Source organism: Vombatus ursinus, unplaced genomic scaffold, assembly GCF_900497805.2.
Source record: "Vombatus ursinus unplaced genomic scaffold, bare-nosed wombat genome assembly UNPS02014973.1, whole genome shotgun sequence".
NCBI lineage: Eukaryota > Metazoa > Chordata > Mammalia > Diprotodontia > Vombatidae > Vombatus > Vombatus ursinus.
Genome location: NW_020954751.1, coordinates 10,394,412 through 10,415,705, shown reverse-complemented (window position 1 = coordinate 10,415,705; position 21,294 = coordinate 10,394,412). Strand labels below are relative to the sequence as shown.

General features: G+C 38.6%; 1 protein-coding gene across 1 annotated transcript in view; it reads left to right on the top strand.

Annotated features, from left to right (window-relative positions):
- Window positions 1-16,822, top strand: part of KCNQ3 (potassium voltage-gated channel subfamily Q member 3) — a 455,649-nt gene extending 438,827 nt beyond the window's left edge. Inside the window, exons 12-15 of the mRNA XM_027845526.1 lie at window positions 1,729-1,860; window positions 11,622-11,720; window positions 12,913-12,997; window positions 16,070-16,822. Coding sequence (XP_027701327.1) covers window positions 1,729-1,860; window positions 11,622-11,720; window positions 12,913-12,997; window positions 16,070-16,822 — 1,069 coding nt within the window. The remainder of the gene's footprint in view (window positions 1-1,728; window positions 1,861-11,621; window positions 11,721-12,912; window positions 12,998-16,069) is intronic.
- Window positions 16,823-21,294: the final 4,472 nt, after the last annotated feature.

Below are 21,294 nucleotides of genomic sequence, written 5' to 3'. Positions count from 1 at the left end.
CTCTCTCTCTCTCTCTCTCTCTCTCTCTCTCTCTCTGTCTCTCTCCACTTTCTTCTCTCCTCTCCCTTTCCCTTCCTCCCTCCCTATAATCTCATAGTCACTTATAACTTTTTTCCCCCAAAACAGGCATTTATGAAGTGTGTATGTTGTGCAGAGTATCCTGCAGGCCTGAAAGAGAAGCAAAGTTTCTATGATACACCATAGTCCCTGCCCTCCTGGAACTTACAGTCCTGCTGAGATATAAGAATCAAACAGATAACTATGATATGCAGGGACTGCTAAGTGCATTAAAGAGATATAAAGTGCAATATGATATCTGAGGGGGAAGATTGCTGTTGGCTAGAAGGAACTAGCAAAGAGTTAAGATTACAGATTTAAGGCTGGTAGACATTTTAGAAGCCAAAAAGTCCATGTTCGTCATATTGCAGATACCTAAATATTAAATGACTTACCCAAGGTCACACAGCTAGTAGGTGTCTGAAGTGGGGTTTGAACTCGTCTTCCTGACTATATGCCGAGCTCTTCACAGCGTTGCTACTTCATGGAGGAAATGAAATTTGGGTTGGGCTTTATAGCAGGAACTGACTGGGAAGATGAGAAGTGGAGACATTCCAGGTTCAGGGAACAGATTCAGGAGAACATGGGGCACTTTTAGAAACAGAGAACAGTACAGTTTGACTGGAAATGAGAGTGCATAGAGAGGAGCACTACAAGGGATATGGAGAGAAAGTGGACCTAGAATTTCATTGGCATAGAGAATTCACAGGTGAGGAAAACTCCCTCTATCAGTGTGGGTCAGCGCCTTCTTAACTTTGTTGCCTCAAAGAGTTGTCTAGAGCACTGAGAAGTTTAGTGACTTGCTCAGGGTCAAATAGCCAGCATGCCAGAGGCAGAATTTGAACTCAGGTCTTCTGACTTAAAGGCCAGCTGCCTATACAACTGTGCTATGAGAAAAGAGCACAAAACAAGAGTGGTAACAGATATTAATTTCATTCAACTGGAAGGCAATACAGTCACTGAAGGTTTTTTTAGAGACTACATTTATATAAAAGGAAAATTATTCTGGCAATGGTATAAAAGATGGATTGAAAAGAGGAAAAGAGAGGAAGTAGGAAGTACTGTTAGGAAGCTTTGAAATTGTCTATGTGGAAGAAAATAAGTTCCTGTACTATAGTGGTGGCAGGGGAATTTAAAGGATGACTCAAATGGGAGGGAAATTATAGTTACATAATCAAGAAGATTTGGTAACTGATTGAATGCGAAAGGTGACTGGGTTACTTATCAAATCTCTTTGCCTTTCTGTTCCTTCCATTCCCTTCCTTCCTCCTTATCTCCCTTCCTTCCTTCCTTCCTTCCTTCCTTCCTTCCTTCCTTCCTCTCTCTCTCTCTCTGTCTCTCTGTCTCTCTCTCTCTCTTTCCTACAATAGCTACCTATGATCACAAACCCACTTCTCATCAGCATGAGGACTTTGATCCATTCTGTTTCCAATTTGTGCAGGCTCACCACTCCTTAGGCAGCCTGGAGGGCTTCCACTCCCCAGGGATCACCATATTGATGCTGGACCTAATACAGACACTAAATTGGCTATCACCCTCTTGCAGCTCAGAACTACTGAGCTCAAGCTATCTATCAGCCTTAACCACCCTAGCAACAGGAACTAAAGGTGTGTTCCACCACACCTGGACTGCACTAACTCTCTAATTCTTCTCTCTCCTGTTCACATACAGAATACTGCAATTCCGTCTCTACAAAAAAAAGTTCAAGGAGACTTTGAGGCCTTATGACGTAAAGGATGTTATCGAACAGTATTCTGCAGGACATCTGGATATGCTTTCCAGAATAAAGTATCTTCAGACAAGGTAAGACAAGCATGTCAGAGCAAGAAGCAGAGCTGTTTACAAGAATTTCAAATGAATGGAAGGCCAGAAATTGCCATGAGACACAAGAAATGTAAGGAGTAAGGACAAGAGGAAACTCCCCTTGATGATTTATCATGGTTCTCTTTGCCTTTCTGCCCTTCCTTCCTTCCTTCCTTCCTTCCTTCCTTCCTTCCTTCCTTCCTCCCTCTGTGCCTCCTTCTGTCCCTCCCTCCTTCCCTCTCTATTGATGCTAGACTTAGTATAGACATCAAATTATTAGCCCTCCTGCATCTCAGAACTCCTGAGCTCAAGTGACCCATCACCCCCAGCCTTTCTGGTAGCAGGAACTAAAGGCATGCTTCACCACACCTGGCCTGCATTGACTCCCCTCCTGGCAGGTCTTCAATGCCAGTTATAGAATAGGTGTCACATAGAACTTGATGGCTGAGGTAAAGGACAATATGACTCTGGACTGAAACTCAAGAGATATGGATTATAGTCTAGGCTGGATTCCTGACTTGCTCGATGAATTTAGGTGAATCACACAACCTTTCTGTGTCTGGCAGCAGCCCCTTTGGTAGTGGCTAGGAATTAAACACCAAGGGGATGCCCTTTAATTGGGGAATGGCTGAACAAGTTGTATATGATTGTGATGGATTTAAGATGGTGGTCTTCTTTGTTGGCCTTTTAGAATTGCTATTGAAAGATCATGGCTATATGTGAAGTTGAGTAAAAGTTTCTTGAGATCAGAGACACCTGTAGAGATGTTCACAGGGTAGGTACTTAATAAATGGTTGTTGTATTAAATTGGATTGGACTAGATTGGAAGGGATCTGATTTTTTTCATATGGATTTGCACTAAAACCAGCCTTTAGCTACTATTCTTATAGAGTCTCAAAATATTATCTCTATGGATGGTGGTTGAGAGTCTAAAGAAAGGGAAGATGGCACATATAGAGCAGGAAGTTACCTTCTCCAATACTCAGTTGGGTCTGTACCCTACTTATTGTGGGTATTCCCTCCAACAAGGAAGATAATGATCCATTTATGCCTACCTGATCTGTATAATTTATCTGTGTCCTCCCTTCAGTTCCCCACAGGGAGTTCATTCAAAGTCCTGAAGGCCTTCCTTGATTTCCTTTTATATTAAGAAGATACCAGTTGAAGTGATATATCAATTCAACTGTTCTGTAGAGCAATTTGGAACTATGTCCAAAGGGCTATAAAACTATGCATAACCTTTAACCCTGCAATATCATTACTAGGTCTGTATCCAAAAGGGATAAAAAAGTAAAAGGACCTATATGTAGAAAAATATTTATAGCAGCTCTTTTAGTAGTGGCTATTAATTAAACATTATGGGAATGTCCATCAATTGGGGAATGGCTGAACAAAGTGTACATGATTGTGATGGAATACTATTGTGCTATAAGAAATGATGAACGGGATACTCTCAGAAAAACCTGGAAAGACTTATATGAACTGATACAAAGTGAAATGAGCAGAACCAAGACAATATTGTATATAGTAACAGTAACATTATACAATGATCAACTATGAATGACTTAGCTAATCTCAACAATACAATGATCTAAGACAATTCCAAAGTACTCAGGATGAAAAATGCTATCTGCCTCCAGAGAAAGAACTGATGGATTTTGAACTCAGATCAAAGCATACTTTTTCTTTACTTTATTTTTCTTGACTTTTTTGTCTGTGTTTTCTTTCACAACATGACTAAGAACCAATTCAAATATTGTGAAGCTACAATCAGGATTACACAGGATTTAGCAGCTGCAACATTAAAGGATTAGAGGTCATAGAACATGATATTCCAGAAAGCAAAGGAGCTAGGACTACAGTCAAGAATCACCTACGCAGCAAAATTACGCATAATACTTCAAGGGAAAAAAATGGTCATTTGATGAAATAGAAGGATTTCAAGCTTTCATTAGGAGAAGACCAGAACAGAACACTGATCTCCAATATTAAGATCCAAGAGAAGCCTAATAGGTAAAAAAGGAGAAGAAAACATAAGGGATTTAATGGAGCTGAACTGTTTACATCCCTACATGGGAAGATAATACTTGAAATTCTTAAAAATTTTACAACTAATGGCACAGCTAGAAGGAATATACATATACAGAAGATACGGATATAAGGTGAATTTGAGGGAATGACATAAAAATAACTAAGGAATGAGGAAGAGGAGTACATTGGGTGCAGAAGGAAGGGAGAGGTAGAATGGGTAAATTATTTCACATGAAGAGGCACAAAAAACCTATTAGAGTGGAGGGAAAGATAAGAGGGTGGTTGATGGGCATCACTTAAACCTTAGCCTCATAAGTATTCGCTCAAAGAGAGAATAATGAACATAATCAGTTGAATATAAAAATCTATCTTACCCAGGAAAGTAGGAGGGGAGGAGATTAAGTAAAAGTGGGGGGGAGGGGGTGGTGGAGACTGACAGAAGAGAGGGCAGACCAGGGGAGCCAGTAGACAGAAGAGAAAAACTATCAAGAAGGGAAAGGGTGAAAGGAGAAACAGGAGGAAAAATAGGATGGAGGGAAATACACAGTTAGTAATCATAACTGTAAATATGAATGGGATGAACTCTCCCATAAAATGGAAGTGGATAGCAGAAGGGAGCAAAACTCAAAATACTACAATATGTTTTTTACAAGAAACACGCTTGAAGCAGAGAGATACACACAGAGTAAAGGGTAAGAGCTAGGGTGGAGAAAAAGCGGAGATAGCAATCCTGATCTTAGACAAAGCAAAAGCAAAATATAGACCTAAGTAAAAGAGATAAGGAAACTACATCTTGCTAAAAGGTAGTACAGACAATGAAGTAATATCAGTACAAACATACATGTACCAAATGGTATAGCATCTAAATTCTTAAAGAAGTTACATAAGTTACAGATTCATAACCAAACAAGAGATAGAGAGCATTACAAAATATAAAATCAATAATTTGATTATATTAAATTAAAAAGCATTTGCACAAACAAAACCAATGCAACCAAGATTAGAAGGAAAGCAGAAAGCTGGGAAACAATCTTTACAGCAAATGTCTCTGATAAAGGCCTAATTTCTCAAATATGTAGAGAAGTGTATCAAATCTATGTGAACACAAGCCATTCCCCAATTAATAAATGGTCAAATATAAACAGGCAGTTTTCAGAAGAAGAAATCAAAGATATCTATAGGCATATGAAGAAGTCCTCTAAAACACTTTTGATTAGAGAAATGTAAATTAAAACAACTTTGAGGTACCACCTCATACCTATCAGATTGGTTAATATGGCAAAAAAAGGAAAATGATAAATGTTGGAGAGAATGTGGGAAAATTGAGATGCTAATGCACTGTTGGTGGAGTTGTGAACTGACCCAACCATTCTGGAGAGCAATTTGGAACTATGCCCAAAGGGCAATCAAATTATGTATACCCTTTGACCCAGCAATACCACTACTACATCTGTATCCCAAAAAGATCATGAAAAAGGGGAAAGGACCTACATATGCAAAAATATTTATAGTGGCCCTTTTCATGGTGGCAAAATATTGAAAATTGAAGGGAAGCCTATCTACTGGGGAATGGCTGAATAAACTATGGTATATGAATTAAATGGAATACTATTGTGCAATAAGGAATGATGAACAGGGAGATTTCAGAAAAATCTAAAAAGTGTTATATGAACTGATGCAAAGTGAAATGAGCAGAACAAGAAACATGCTGTACACAATATCAACAATACTGTGTGATGATCAACTATGAATGACTCAGCTCTTCCCAGCAGCACAATGATCCAAGACAAGTACAAAGAACTCATGAAGGAAAATGCTATCCATTTCCAAATAAAGAGCTGATGGACTCTGAATGCAGATCAAACCATACTTTTTTTCATTAACTTTATTCTTATTCCTTTTGATCCATTTCTTCTTTCACAACTGTGACTAATATGGAAATACGTTTTATATGACAGCATATGTATAACCTTTATCAAATTGCCTACCATTTTAGGAAGAGGGGAGGGGAAGAGAGGGAAAGGAGGGAGAAAAATTTAGAACTCAAAATCTTGTAAAAATGAATGCTAACAATTGTGTTCTACTCAGACTTGAGTGGAGATTCTTTTGTCTAGGAGTGGTCCAGTATGGCTGGGAGTGGTTTGGTATAGAGATATTTTCTCTGTCCAGAGGTGAAATGATGATAGAATGATATCAGCCTCTGTTGGAAAGTTACATAAACTGTGTACTCTAACCCTAAAGTGAGTTCAATTCCAAACTGCAGCTCCCATGCATGGACCCACGCATGCCACCCACTTTGGGAGAAATAAACATGGAAACAACCTTAAAAAAAAAAAAGAATAGGGAGCCAAGATGACAGAGTAAAAGCAGTGACTTGCTTGAGCTCTCCCCCAAATCCCTCCAAATACCCATAAAAAATGACTCTAAACAAATTCCAAAGCAGCAGAACCCACAAAAAGACAGAGTGAAACAAATTTCCAGCCCAAGACAACCTGGATGGTTGATTGGAAAGGTCTATCACACCTGGTGGGGACAGGAACACAGTTTGGCACGGGCGCATAGGAAAAACATGCCTCAGGGAACCTGGAGCAGGCCTCAGAGGACTGAATCACAGGCAGCTGAGGTGGTTTCCAGACTTCTCAACTCACGAATGCCAAGGACAACTTAGAAGGTCAGTGGAAAAAGTCTTTGACCCTGATGAGAGAGAAGCTTGGTCCCAGTCCTAGTCCTCATGCATGGCCCCAGGGCAACGGCTGCTTCCTGGGCTTCTGGCCCACAGACTAAGGGGGAATTGAGTGGCTGATCAGAGGGGGATTGCAGGGATCTCTTTGCTGGTGCAGGATTCTCTTGATTTGCCCGTGCTTGGATCTGGGTCACAGTTCTAGGTAACGATCCTGGGGCAAGGAGGAGTGCAGGCGTGGTGGAGCTTGTACTGGTGGTAGAGATGGAATCCTCCTCACAGTTCCAAGGCAGCAAAGAGTGCTTGTGGTCACTCATAGACCAGAGCCCAGGCCAGGAAAGAAGTAAACACCTCGCCCCTTATCATACCACCTTGGAAGAACTAAAAATTTACAGGTCCCTAGAAGTATTTCTGAAAACAGCTGCACAAAACCCCTGAAGCTTAGGACAGTACATTCTTCATGCTGGAAGCAGACCCCTACCTTAACAAACAGTTTATAACTCAAGTAATTGGCTGGGATCATGAGCAAACCTCAAAAAAAAAATAGTCAGACCATAGAATCTTTCTTTGGCAACAAAGAAGATCAAAACATACAACCAGAAGACAACAAAGTCAAAGATCCTACATCTAAAGCCTCCAAGAAAAATATGAATCTGTCCCAGGCCATGGAAGAGCTCAAAAAGGATTTTGAAAAGCAAGTAAGAGAAGTAGAGGAAAAACTGGGAATAGAACTGAGAGTGATGCCAGAAAATCATGAAAAAACAAGTCAACAGCTTGTTAAAGGAGACCCAAAAAATACTGAAGAAAATAACACCTTAAAAAATAGCCTAACCCAAATGGCAAAAGAGGTCCAAAAAGTCAATGAAGAGAAAAATTCCTTAAAAAGCAAAATTGGACAAGTGGAAAAAGAAGTCTAAAAGCTTACTGAAGAAAATACTTCCTTCAAAATTAGAATGGAGAAATTGGAAGCCAATGACTTTATGAGAAATCGAGACTCTGTAAAACAAAATCAAAAGAATGAAAAAATAGAAAACAATGTGAAATATCTCACTGGAAAAACAACTGACCTGGAAAATAGATCCAGGAGAGATAATTTTAAAATTATTGGACTTTCTGAAAGCCATGATCAAAAAGAATGCCTAGACATCATCTTTCAAGAAATTATCAAGGAAAACTGCCCTGATATTTTAGAACCAGAGGGCAAACTAGAAATTGAAAGAATCCACCAATCACCTCCTGAAAGAGATCCCCAAAGGAAAACTCCTAGGAATATTGTAGCCAAATTCCAGAGTTCCCATGTCAAGGAGAAAATATTGGAAGCAGCCAGAAAGAAACAATTCAAGTATTGTGGAAACACAGTCAGATTTAGTAGCTTCTACATTAAGGGACTGGAGGGCTTGGAATATAATATTCCAGAGGTCAAAGGAGATAGGATTATAGCCAAGAAGCCTACTTAGCAAAACTGAGTATAATCTTTCAGGGGAAAAAATGGACATTCAGTGAAATAGAAGACTTTCAAGCATTCTTGATGAAAAGACCAGAGATGAATATAAAATTTGACTTTCAAATACAAGACTCAAGAGAAACATGAAGGGGTAAACAGGAAAGAGAAATCATAAGAGACATATTAAGGTTGAACTGTTTATATTCCTGCATGGAAAGATTTGTAACTCATGAGACCTTTTTCAGTATTAGGGTAGTTGGAGGGGAAAATTATATGTATGTATGTATGTATGTATGTATGTATCTATGTATGTATATAGATAGATAGATAAATAGAGGGCACAGGATGAGTTGAAGGTGAAGGAAAGGAATCTGGAGAATAAAATTAAGGGATGAGAGAGGATTATATTGGGAGAAGGAGAAAGGGAGAGGTAGAATGGGGTAAATTATTTCACATGAAACAGATAAGAAAAGCCTTTTACAGTGGAGGAGAAACAGGGGAAGGTGAGAGGGAATGAGTGAATCTTATTCTCATCAGATTTGACTTAAGGAGGGAATAACATACACATTCAATTGGGTATGGAAATCTATCTTACCCCACAGGAAAATGGGGAAGGGGCAAGGGGACAAGAAAGCAGGGGGATGATAGAAGGGAGGGCAGATTGGGGGAGGGGAAAATCAGAAGCAAACACTTTTAAAGAGGGACAGGATCAAAAGAGAGAATAGAATAAATGGGGTGTGGGATAGGATTAAGGGAAATATACTTAGTTTTTCACAACATGACTACTATGGAAGTATTTTGCATCACTACATATGTATAACCTGTATTGAGTAGCTTGCCTTCTCAATGAGGGTGGGTGGGGAGGGAGGAAGAGAGAAAATTTGGAACCCAAAGTTTTGAAAACAAATGTTAAAAAAATTGTTTCCATATGCAACTGGGAAATAAGATATACAGTCAATGAGGTATAGAAATCTATCCTGCCCTACAGGAAAATTGAAGGGGAAGAGGATAAGAGAAAGAGGGGAGAGATAGAAGGGAAGGCAGATTAGGGGAAGGGGTATTCAGAATGCATGCCATCTTGGGGGAGGGATAAGATGGGGAGAAAATTTGGAATTCAAAATTTTGTGGAAGTGAATGTTGAAAACTAGAAATAAATTAATTTTTAAAAAAGAATGTAAAAAAATTGTCTTGACATGTAATTGGGGAAAATAAAATATTAAATTATAAAAAGAAGATACCAGTTAAGCAGCTGGGCTTTCCAATATTTATCCTTCACTCTTGCCAATGAGATATCATATGAGATCACCAACATTTATGAAACTTTAAGGTTCACAAAGAGCAAATCTCATTTGAGCCTCACAAAAGCCTGGGAGGTTGATGCTGTTATTATTCCCATTTTACAGATGAGCAAACTAAGCCTGGGAGAGGTTAAGTGACTTATTTGAAGTCATACAATTAGGGAGGAAAGACTAGAACTTAAGTCTTCCTGACTCCATATCCAATGCTCCATGCATTAAGCCAGACTGCATCTCAATATTATTATTGTTTACAAATGACAAGCCCTTATTTTTGCTCATATATTTCTTCAGTGATATTCTGAATAAGATTAAAAGTACCTGTAGAAGGTCCGTGATAGAGGCAGCACAATTTTGAAAGCACTGAGGGATCAATCAATCGATCGATCAATCAATCAATCCATAGGCATTGATTAAGCACTTTAATTCTCCAGATACTATGCTAAATCCTGGGGATAGTAAGAAAGAGCAAAAACCAATCACCCCTCAAGTAGCAGCTTCTGCTGTGATGGGGTTCAACTGTCAGTGTATATGAAGGAGGGAAAGATAGCAAGGGTGTAGAGAAAATCTTAACTCTCATTATTATCCCCCCCAAAGAGTTAAAGGAATAAGAAATGGACTTGTAATTTCAATGGTATAGGGAACTCTCAGGGGAGGAAATTCCCTCTACTAATGAGTCTGCAACTTTCTCTGTAATTTATAGTCGTAGAGAGCTCCCTAAAGCACTGAGGTGTTAAATAATTTGCCTAGAGTCACGAAGCCAGTAAATGTTAGAGGCAAGACTTTTACCCAGGTCTTCTTGGTTTCAAAATGTCTATCCATTACACCAGAGGTGTCAAACTCAAAAAGAAATGGTGCTACTGACCGATCCACACACAAGGCTCCCTGTGGGTTGCATATTGACATAGAAAACTACACATTTATATATCTTTTTTTGTTGTTAATACATCAGCACATTAAAATCAGATAGGAACTAGATTTTTAACTACTTCAGCCACCCTCAAGAATTTTGTGGGCCTCATTCAGCTCACTGACCAAGTGTTTGATACTTCTGCCTGACATCCTCCCAGCCCCCCCAAAAAAGGCAACCAAGTAATTATCAATAATTCTAAACGTGTATGCCTACTTCCCCATCTGTATAAAATTTCCGTGGTAATGATCTAGTCACTTGGAAGGCAAGCATGGTGAGGCAAAGGCATTCCAGAGCAGAACACATCTTTACCATCAAAAAATTGACTAAAACATGTAGGAAATTCGACATCCTACTATGTTTATTATTTGTTGACTATTTTTTAAAAAGGCACTTGATTCAATAAAGCAAGATAGATCCTTAAAGTTTCTTTCAATACCAGTCAAATATAATGATTTTAGAGTCAAATGTTACATCTCTGCTGCCTTTTATATTAATGGATAGAAGTATTTCTATGTGAATGAGGTGTTGGGAGGGGAGGGAGGGATATGCTGGTGCCTGATTATCACTCTACTGAATTTTATGGCTTTTCTTAAGCCAAACCCAAGTAAAGTTTTGAAAATGCATGATTTCAATTGCATAAACATTTGTTAGTTGCCTACTAAGTGCAAAGCATCACATTAGCATCTGGGGATACTAAGAAATAATTCCTAGCCTCAAGAAGATTTTACATTCTTCTGTATTTATCACAGTGCAAATCTGCTGTATTTTCTGGAAAGGGACAAAAGGAGGCCATTGCACAGACAATTATAGACTCAGAGACCATTTCTCTGTGCACCATCTTAGTGAGCCTGAGGACAGCACAGAATCCTAGACTACTGCCCAAACAGAATTATGGAGCAGAGGCAGAAGAGGTTTCATTTCTGCTCCACTGAATGAGGATCATGAAATGGTGTGGGTTGCAGGAAATGAAAGCATTATGCCAGCAGAATATTGTCAGATCCATCATTCTAATGACCAACAAAAGTCTAGGGAACTAAAAAAGATTCATGCCGCTAAACACAGGTCCTTTAGAGTTGGCAGTAAAAATCTCCCTAACTAGATATCTTAGGGGGAAGAAAAGCCAAAGATGAGCTAGGCTTAGAGTTTAATATATTAAGGTTGCTAAGAGAATAAGAAGATGCATCTATCTTCCTGTCTCTGGCTCTGCCCACAATGTTCTCCATAATAATAAGAAGCTATTTTTGCCCAGCCTAAATGGATGATGTATTGGGGTGATAAATATTCTTGCATGTAGATCTACAATCCTTGCTTTATTTTGTGTAGTGAGTGGTCCAGTGTCTCAAGTAAGTTCTTTGGAATAGTGTTTCTTATTTTTTCCTTTCTCTTTCTCTCTTTCAGAGTAGATATGATCTTCACCCCTGGACCTCCGTCTACTCCAAAACACAAGAAATCCCAACGAGGCGGAGCTTTCACCTATCCTTCCCAGCAGTCTCCAAGGTTTGCTACTAGGAATGGCCTGACCCAGAGCTACCAGAGTCACTACTCCATGAGCAACCCTGGGTCTCAACTTTTAGGGTGTGGAGATTCACTGTTCCCCAGAAGTGATAAGGAGAATGAATAGAACCAAGGAACTCATATAGAGAATTTTATGTAATACCTGGGTCCTTGTAAGTGGAAATCCTTTCTTCAATGCAAAAGGGTAGTTTGCATTTAAAGAAATCTTATGGCAATTCCTTTTGCAAAGTGATTTTTCATTTGGAAAAATGAAGACTTTCATATAGCATATTTGCTTGAAGTATAATATATGATAGGCAGCATAGTTTGGTGACAAGAACCCTGGTCTAAGTTTCGACCTAAGTTTGAATCCTGGCTGGGCAAGTCACTTCATTCTTTCTAACATTATTTTTCTCATTTTGAAAATGATCATCAAATCACCTAGGCTGACTACCTCCGGAAGGGGGAAGAAAAAGTTAACAAACCCTAAAACACTACAGAAATCTAAGTTAAAATTATGGCACTATGTGCTAGATGCTGGGATAAGCACTTTATAAATATTATCACATTTGATTCTCACATTTTTATATACATTTTACAGTTGAAGAACCTGAGGAAAACAGAGGTTATCTGGTTCACACAGCTAATGAGTATCTGAGGCCAGATTTGAAAGCAGGTCTCTTAAATCAAGTACTCTATCTACTGCACCACCAGTTACCACCATGTTTTTGAATAGCTAGTGTTTTTTAATTGTCCTTAGGATATCTCTAGAATCATAGGATTAGCAGAATCAGAATTAGCTGAGTTGGGTCCTCAGAGTTGAAATCATAAAATCTTTCCACCATATGATCTAAAATTGTGCCACAAATAACACACACATACACACAAATAGAGGGAGGGGGAGGGAGGTTCATTTGTTACCCACTTCGGCTCCAGTTGTCATTGTCTTTCAGTAAAGCACAGAATTTCTATCCACTAGTTTCAAAGTCAAATTGAGGAGAGGAGAATGTAAATTTTTTCCTAACTCAAATTGAACTATTGAGTCTTATGAGTATCTTAGGGAAATCACCTATCCATATAACTTTGCAGGAATGGGTATGAAGACATTAGGTCCCCTGAGCTGCCAAAGATATATGTAACATTGCAGAATGGACTAGGATGCAATGCTTTCATGGAACTCTTGATTCTTTCCTAGAAACGATCCGTATGTAGCCAAAGCACCCTCATCCGAAATTGAAGACCAAAGCATGATGGGGAAATTCGTCAAAGTCGAAAGACAGGTGGGTTCAGAATGCAATTTATGGCATTGAAGAAATGTTTCTATGTCATTGTCTCACATAATCTTATCTTCTGAACATAATGTTACTCCACTGGACATAGGAATCATAAGATCATAGATAAAGAGTTGAAAAGAACCTTAGCAGTGATCTGAGTCCAACTTTATAGATGAGGTGACTGAGACTGAAATAGGTTAACTGACTTGCCCATGGACACACAGATATTAACGGCAGCTAGGTGGCACAGTGGATAGAGCACCAGGCATAGAGTCAAGACCTGAGTTCAAATCCAGCCTGAGTCACTTATTAGCTTTGTGACCCTGGGCAAGTCACTTAAACCTATTTGCCTCAGTTTCCTCATCTGTAAAATAAGCTGGAAAAGAAAATGGCAAACCATTCCACTATTTTTGCCAAGACCCAAAATGGGGTCGTGAAGAGTCTGACACTCCTGAAACAACTGAACAACAACAACAATACAAATATTAAGTTTCTGAGGAAAGATTTGAACTCGAATCTTCTGGACTTTGAGTCCACTGCTATATCACCTACACTGAACTACTCCTCGAGTCTTCAATCAGTTCCACAAAATAAAAAAATACATGACTAAGCAAGGTTAAAAAGTCAAGTCTCCCATAGTGGTAGGATAAGATATATTTGAATACATAAAACATCATTGAGTCTGACCTTACTTATTTAGAAATTGAGAAAATTTGGACAAGAGTCATTAAGTTAACTTAATATAACTTAAGACCACAGTGATGTGGAAAGAACTTCGCTAGGCAGCTCAGATTGGGTTAGAAATGAGATCTAACATTAGTCTCTGACTTACGTAACCATATTACAAACACAAGGTTATGATTCCCAAGGGAGGAAAGGGTTTCAGAGAAGGAGAATGTTCATCTTTGTGGTAGATGTGCCCACTCACCCAAAGTTCCTTTTCTGAAGGGATATGTCCACATGGAAGCAATATTCCATCCAAGCATTAGATGTGCCTGAGTGTCCTCTGCCTAGTCACTAAATACATTATAGGTTTTCACTAAATAAGTGAGAGCGGAGATATAGTCATTAAAAAAAGAATGATCATTAAGGGACCATTTCTTTGAGGTTAAAGCCAGATGGTCAAAGCAAGGGACCTGAAATCAGAGGACTGTTTGGGTTCAATACCTAGCTTCCTTACTTTCTGGCTATATGACCTACAACTGTATAATTTAGGGTTTAAAGGGACCTTAGGGATCCTCTAATCCAACTAAAACATTTTACAAATTGGTAAACTGAGTTCACAGAAGAGAAGTGACTTTCCCTAGGTCACATAGCCAGAAAGTAGCAGAATAGGAATTTGTACATAAGTTATCTTACCTCAAAATTAGGACTCTTTGCATTAGTTCCCTCTGGTTTGACCTCTAGGAGATTATTTCCTTATTTGTAAAATGAAGTTAACAATACTGCACTAAAATACCATGGATAAACTAGGGGAGCATGGAATAGTGTACCTGTCAGATCTATGGATAAAGGCAGAATTTCTGACCAAATAAGAGATAGCATTATGAAATGTAAAATGGATAATTTAAATTATATTAATTTTTTAAAGTTTTTATATAAACAAAGCCAATGCAGCCAAGATTAGAAGAAAAACAGAAAGCTTAAGAGAAAAATTTAAAGCAAGTATCTCTGATAAAAACCTTATTTCTCGATTATATAGAAAACTGAGTCAAATTTATAAGAGTACAAGTCATTCCCCAGTTGACAAATGATCAAAGGATATGAGCGGGCAGTTTTCGGAGGAAAAAAACAAAGCTATCTGTAGTCACATGAAAAAAGGCTCTAAATCACTATCGATTAGAGAAATGCAAATTAAAATAACTCTCAGGTACCATTTACACCTATCAGATTGGCTAATATGACAGAAAATGTAAGTGATAAATGTTGTTGGGAGAAATGTGGGAAAACTGGGACATCAATGCATTGTTGGTAGAGTTGTGAAATGATCCAACCATTCTGAAGGGCAATTTGGAACTATGACCAAAGGGCTATAAAACTGTTCATACCCTTTGACTCAGTGATACCACTACTAGGTCTTTATCCTAAAGAGATTAAAGAAAAAAGAAAAGGATCTTTATGTACAAAAATATTTATAGCAGATCTTTTTGTGGTGGCAAAGAATTTGGAAACTAAGGGGATACTCATCACTTGGGACACGGCTGAACAAGTTGTGGTATATGATAGTAATGGAATACTATAGTGGTATAAGAGATGATGAGCAGGATGATTTCAGAAAAACTTGGAAAGATTTACATGAACCAATGCAAAGTAAAGTGAGCAGAACCAGGAAAACACTATATACAGTAACAGCAGCATTATGCAATGATCAACTGTGAATAACTTAGCTATTCTCAGCAATACAGTGATCCAGGACAATTCCAAAGGATTCATGATGAAAAATGCTATCCACTTCCAGAGAAAGAACTGATTGAGTCTGCATACAGATCAAAACATACTATTTTCCAATTTCTTAATTTTTTCTGTTTTTTATTTTACAACATGACTAATATGGAAATATGTTTTGCATGATTGCATATCTATAACCTGTCTCAAATTGCTTTCCATCTTGGGAAGGGAGAGAATTTGAAATTCAAACTTAAAAAATAGTTTAAAATTATTTTTACATGAAATTTGGAAAAATAAAATATTGCTAATAATTTTTTAAAATAAATAAAATAATGGTGCACTAGGTTGTTAGCAAAAACATAGTTTATAAATTTAAAGTGTAATACATTGTAAACATGACAATTTTTATCATTATTGAGTGATGGCTAAGTGTCAGAGTGAATAATAACTAACATTTATATAATGTTTTAAAGTTGATAAAGCACATTACATACTTCATCTCATTTGACCTTCACAACTAACTATACAGCATATGGATTGTGGATATTATCATCCCCATTTTACAAATGACAAAAGTGAGGCTCAATGAGGTTTAAATGACTGACCCATGGTACATCTTTTGCCTTAAGCAACAAAATGATAGCTTGTATCAAGAATGGGCCAATACATTTCTCTCCATTTTTTCCCCAGGTTCATGACATGGGGAAGAAACTGGATTTTCTTGTTGATATGCACATGCAGCACATGGAACAGCTCCAAGTACAAGTTACAGAATACTACCCAACCAAAAAGGCCACTGCTACCCCAGTAGAGGTGGAGAAGAAAGAGAACAAGTATTCTGAATTGAAAACCATTATCTACAACTATTCTGAACCCTGCACCCATGAAACCCCCTACAGCTTCCACCAGGTTCCTGTCAACAAAGTCAGCCCCTATGCTTTCTTTGCACATGACCCAGTGAGCTTGCCTCGAGGTGGAGGAGGAGGAGGAGGACCGCCATCAGAGAGGGAGAAACTCCCCAGGACTCTCCCCTCCTCTGTCCCCTATGCAGAAAGACCCACTGTCTTGCCTATCCTCACTCTCCTAGACTCTCGGGTGAGCTACCACTCCCAAGCTGAGCTACACAGCCCCTACCAGGAACAAATCTCACCCCGGCAGAGACGGAGCTTCACCAGGGACAGTGATACACCATTGTCCCTTCTCTCTGTCAACCATGAAGAACTAGAACGCTCACCCAGTGGCTTCAGCATCTCCCAGGACAGAGACGATTACCTTTTTGGCCCAAATGGGGGCTCGAGCTGGATGAGAGAGAAACGTTATCTGGCCGAGGGAGAGACCGACACAGACACAGACCCCTTTACCCCGAGTGGTTCTATGCCTTTGTCTTCAACAGGGGATGGGATTTCGGATTCCATATGGACTCCTTCCAACAAGCCAGTTTAAAGGGGGAGGAGGGGTCACTGGATGGCCCCTCCTTGTAATGTAGACAAACTTTGTATAGCTCACTTACACCCAAAGCTTACTAGTTGGAACACCAATGGCTGCATTCAATGCATGTGTTAGTATTAGTCACTGCACCATTCCACGGGGATTTACAGCTGCATTTTTTTTTCAAGACACCACAAGGAAGCCACTTCATTTTGAGCATGCTTTGCATGACTTTACACTATATAAATGGTACCGCTACTTTCTTCTAGAATACATATCTATCTGCTATTCTTACTTAAAAACCACAATTGGGCCTGTGCAGGGAGAGACTATAGAAGATTCAATGCTCTTTTTCTTTTATAAACAGAGAATGTAATTCCAGTTAGTTCTAGAATCACTGCCCACTTGTGTTCTAGCACCTGCTCTGAAATCTGCACCCATTTTTCAAAATGATGAATTCATTTTCTTGATAATTTCACTAGCTCTCAAAAATTCCCAGAATGGAGAGCAAGCTCAGTAAAGTCTAACCCCCTGCATTAATATGACACAATTCATTAATATAACTGCTTTTGAAGGAATTCTGATTTCATTCATGTATGGACCTCCCACAACAGAAACTCCCTCCACTGAGGCCAGTCGGCATCCTCTCTGTAACTAATCTTACAGAGCTGTGTAGGAACCCTGAGAAGGTTAGTGATGCCCCTGTTTCTTCATAGCTAGTATGTGTTAGAAGCAAGACCTGAAAACAGGTCTTACTATTTCCAAAGCCAGCCCTTATCCTCTATATCATGTTGTTTCTCCTTCAATATAATAGAAAGAGAAAGGAAGGGCATCTATCTTTTTTCCTATACCATGGATACCCTAATTTATAAAGAAACTAGAAAAAAAAATTAAGGCTTCCAAATAGGATTTTACTGGGTCATATTAAATAAAGAACAGTTTGCTGCTAATTCCATTGTCCTCAAAAAAAGGACCCAATTTATATTCCCTGTGGGTAATTGTCTGCAAAATATCAATTGGTAATAGAATCAACTTTAGAGATCATTTGGATTAATCTCCATTAATCACGTCTTTACATGTGAGTAAAATGAGGCCTAGAGAGGCTAAATGACTTTCCTAAAGTCAGAGAAGCAGAACAGATTTGAACACAGAACTCAGGACTCCTAAGCCATTTACATATTCTGTGTAGAAAACAGGGATCAGAAATCATACTGAGATTTAAACTAGAATCACAGAAATCCAAGAGACCTTAGAAATCACTTAGACCAACTCCCCTCAATTAGTAGATGAGAAAATTGAGGACTAGACAAGTTGTTATTCAAGGTCACACAAGTTGTAAGTGGCTCAGTGTTTTCTCTGTGGCTGACTTAGCTGTGGTACCTTGAACACAGAACGTCATTTACTTTATGCCCTAGTTGACCAGTGAAAACCATAAAGTTTGTTTTGATTGTAAAACACAATACATTGATTTTTATTCTGCCTAATTTGCTTCAAGAAAAATGACTGATAGTAGCTTTACTGATGCGTTAATTGGCCAATATGACAACAAATATATTTTCTTCTTCATTAGTTCAAATGAGATCATATATGTAAACTACTTTGAGAATTTTAGAGAGTTGTATCTCATTCATTATTATTTTATTTCAGTGAATGCATAATTGCGTTACTGTGGGGTACTTCCTCCATTGATACAAATTATAATGAAGCTTATCCATCTGTTATTTCATTGGTTATTAGGTGAAGGTTTCATATTAATGGTACCAAAAGTTAAATGAATGTTTGTAAATTGGATACTCCATTATGGTACTGGAGTGTGAAGGTGACCCTGGCCTATTGAAAGTTACCAAGTTGGAACAGAAGCAAACATGGTTTCAGCTGTTGGCTTTGTCTGATGCCAAAGGACCATCCTGACTCAACATAAACAGATTCATTGCTAGAAAGTTGGCCACCTAGTAAGGAATTCTTTAGCCATGTTCATCCATTCTTCCTCTCACACGTTTATGAAAATACTTCAATCTTAAGTGACATTGGATCAGCAAAAAGTTAGAGCAAATAGCCATGTAGCAACAACTCACGCTATTTACTAAGCACAATCTGCCTAATGTTTCTCTTTACCACTTGATAATCTATAATGTACTCAGTGGAACTTCTCATGAAGATTGGGTCATAAAGATGGGTACCATGTCAATGACAGCACAAGCATGTATATGTTCTGCCCCTCTTTAAGCAGTTGCTTATTGGTTCCTGAAGAACTCTCTCTCTCAAAATGACCCAATTAGCTATGCACTGGGCACATTTTGGTGCCTATATGTCACCTGTAAATCAACAAGGCTAAAATCCTTCAAGATGTTGCCTAGAGGAGTAATAGTTCTGGCAGATGCTTTGGTAAATAAGTTTATGCATTAACTAATGGAGGGGTCTTCATTCTTTTGGTAGGGAAGAACATCTTTTTTAGGTTCTAAGGTCTGGAAATTACTTACACAGGAGGAGGGAAGATGTGAAAGGAGAATATTGCCAATGGTGTTTGTAATTGGAACATAGGAAGGGGTACTGACTAAGGAGTTTGAGATTGGTTGAGGGGCAGAGCAGGGTTAAGGAGAAAATAACCTAGTCGTGACAACCTAGGGTGTGGTCCTTGCTATGACTTGCTGCCACAAGAAGTGATCATAGAAATAACTGCCACCTTTCAACCAGCCACGCTGAGCTCTGAGATGAATTATTGGGAGCCTCTGACCCAATGAGTCAAATGTACTTTTCTCAGAGATTGATTTCTGACTAATCTAGAAGTCATCATTTACCAGGAATGACTGAAATATCTCTGTTAACACCATATTGTTATTTACTTAAGGTTTTTTTAAAGAGATTGGTGGAAACCTGACTAAACTTTCTGTCTTTGCACCAATTAATTTTTCTAACAAATTGACACTCTCCTAGAATCTTGACCTTGGTTTCTTAACAGATAACAAATGGTGTGAGGGGGTACTCATACTCATGCTTGCTGATCAAAAAGGAGTGGACTGTTGCCTCCCTTCTAGAAACATCTTCTATGGACAAGGCATTTGCTAAGTAGTATAATTTATCATGGGCTGCCTGGGTAGGGAGTGGGTTCACTTTCACTAGAGGTCTTTATGAGGAAATTGAATGAGCATTCACTCTTGTTCAGATAGCTTCGTACAAAATTATTTCTGAGGTCTCCAAAGAACTTTGATATTCTGTTGTATATCGAAAAAGCTTCCAGCCTTAGAATAAGATGCCACTGAGGTACTAAAGACTAAAAGAAGCGTCAACTTTCAAAGCACTCTGTTTTTTCCTTTCTTTGTTGTATCCCCAGCACTTAGCACAGTGTTTGGCACATAGTAAGTGATTAATAAATGCTTGTTGATGACAGACTGACTCTTTGAAGTATGGCCAACTCAGATCAGAACAGAGAGCTTAGCTTTTATCTGGCCAATCAATCAATCAACAAGCATTTGTAAAATACCTTATATATGTGCCAAGCACTATACTGGGCATTGGGAATACATAAACAAGAACAGAAATCTTACCCTTGAGAAGCTTATGTTCTATCAGACAGCCAGCCTCATGAAAAGAGGACTGTTTCCACAAATATATTGACACTTTATCATCTCCATAAGTGAGTTTAGATAGAGGACCATGGTTTTGGAGGGTAGGTAAAAGCTTCTATTAGAGTAAAATGTCCTCATCTCTGAGGACAAGCTGGAGGCTTCAGGCTCTAATTTGATCACTTTGGCCTGGCTAGTCTCTGACCACCTCAACCAAGGAGTGAACTCTGGATTGGCTGAGATTTTTTCCTTTGTAGATGAAGCCAGATTTCTCCTCCTTCCTACTCTTTCCTAAATCCATTCCAAGAGATGTAGCCATTCCTGATGGACATTACCGTAATAGGTGATAGGATTTGGGCTATTTTTATCCCTCACCTGCATCCCAAGCATTATCAATTTACAGAGCCTTAGCCTAAAGTCCAATTTTAGTCTTTGAAACCTTTGCTCCATGGTAGAACACCTATTTTAAGAGAAATAAGCTAATTTCCTGTAAGCATCTGCTGATTTGGTCAGTGGCCTGAATTTGAACTTTGTGGGAGATGATAGGGATGTTCTCTTTAAATTTCCACCCTTAGAGTTACTATATAGCCAATCTTTAGCAGTCTTTACAAACCAAAATTCCATGAAAACTCCATATCATGTGGAGTAGGGGTTGTGCTTTGATGTTATTGGTATAGGGGTTGTCTTAGAGAAAGAAACTTTCTTTACCAATACAGGCAGGAAGCTTCTGTGAAATTTAAAGTCTTAAAGAGATATCTAGAATACTGAGAAGTTAAGTGGCAGACCCAGAATCACAAAGCCAGTATGTGCTAGATAAAGGACTTAAACCCATGTCTTCTAGGTTCTAAATCTGACTGCTCATTATGCCACATTGGTTCTTTGTTAGGCAGAGATCATTTGATCATGAGCATCCTACAGAATTTA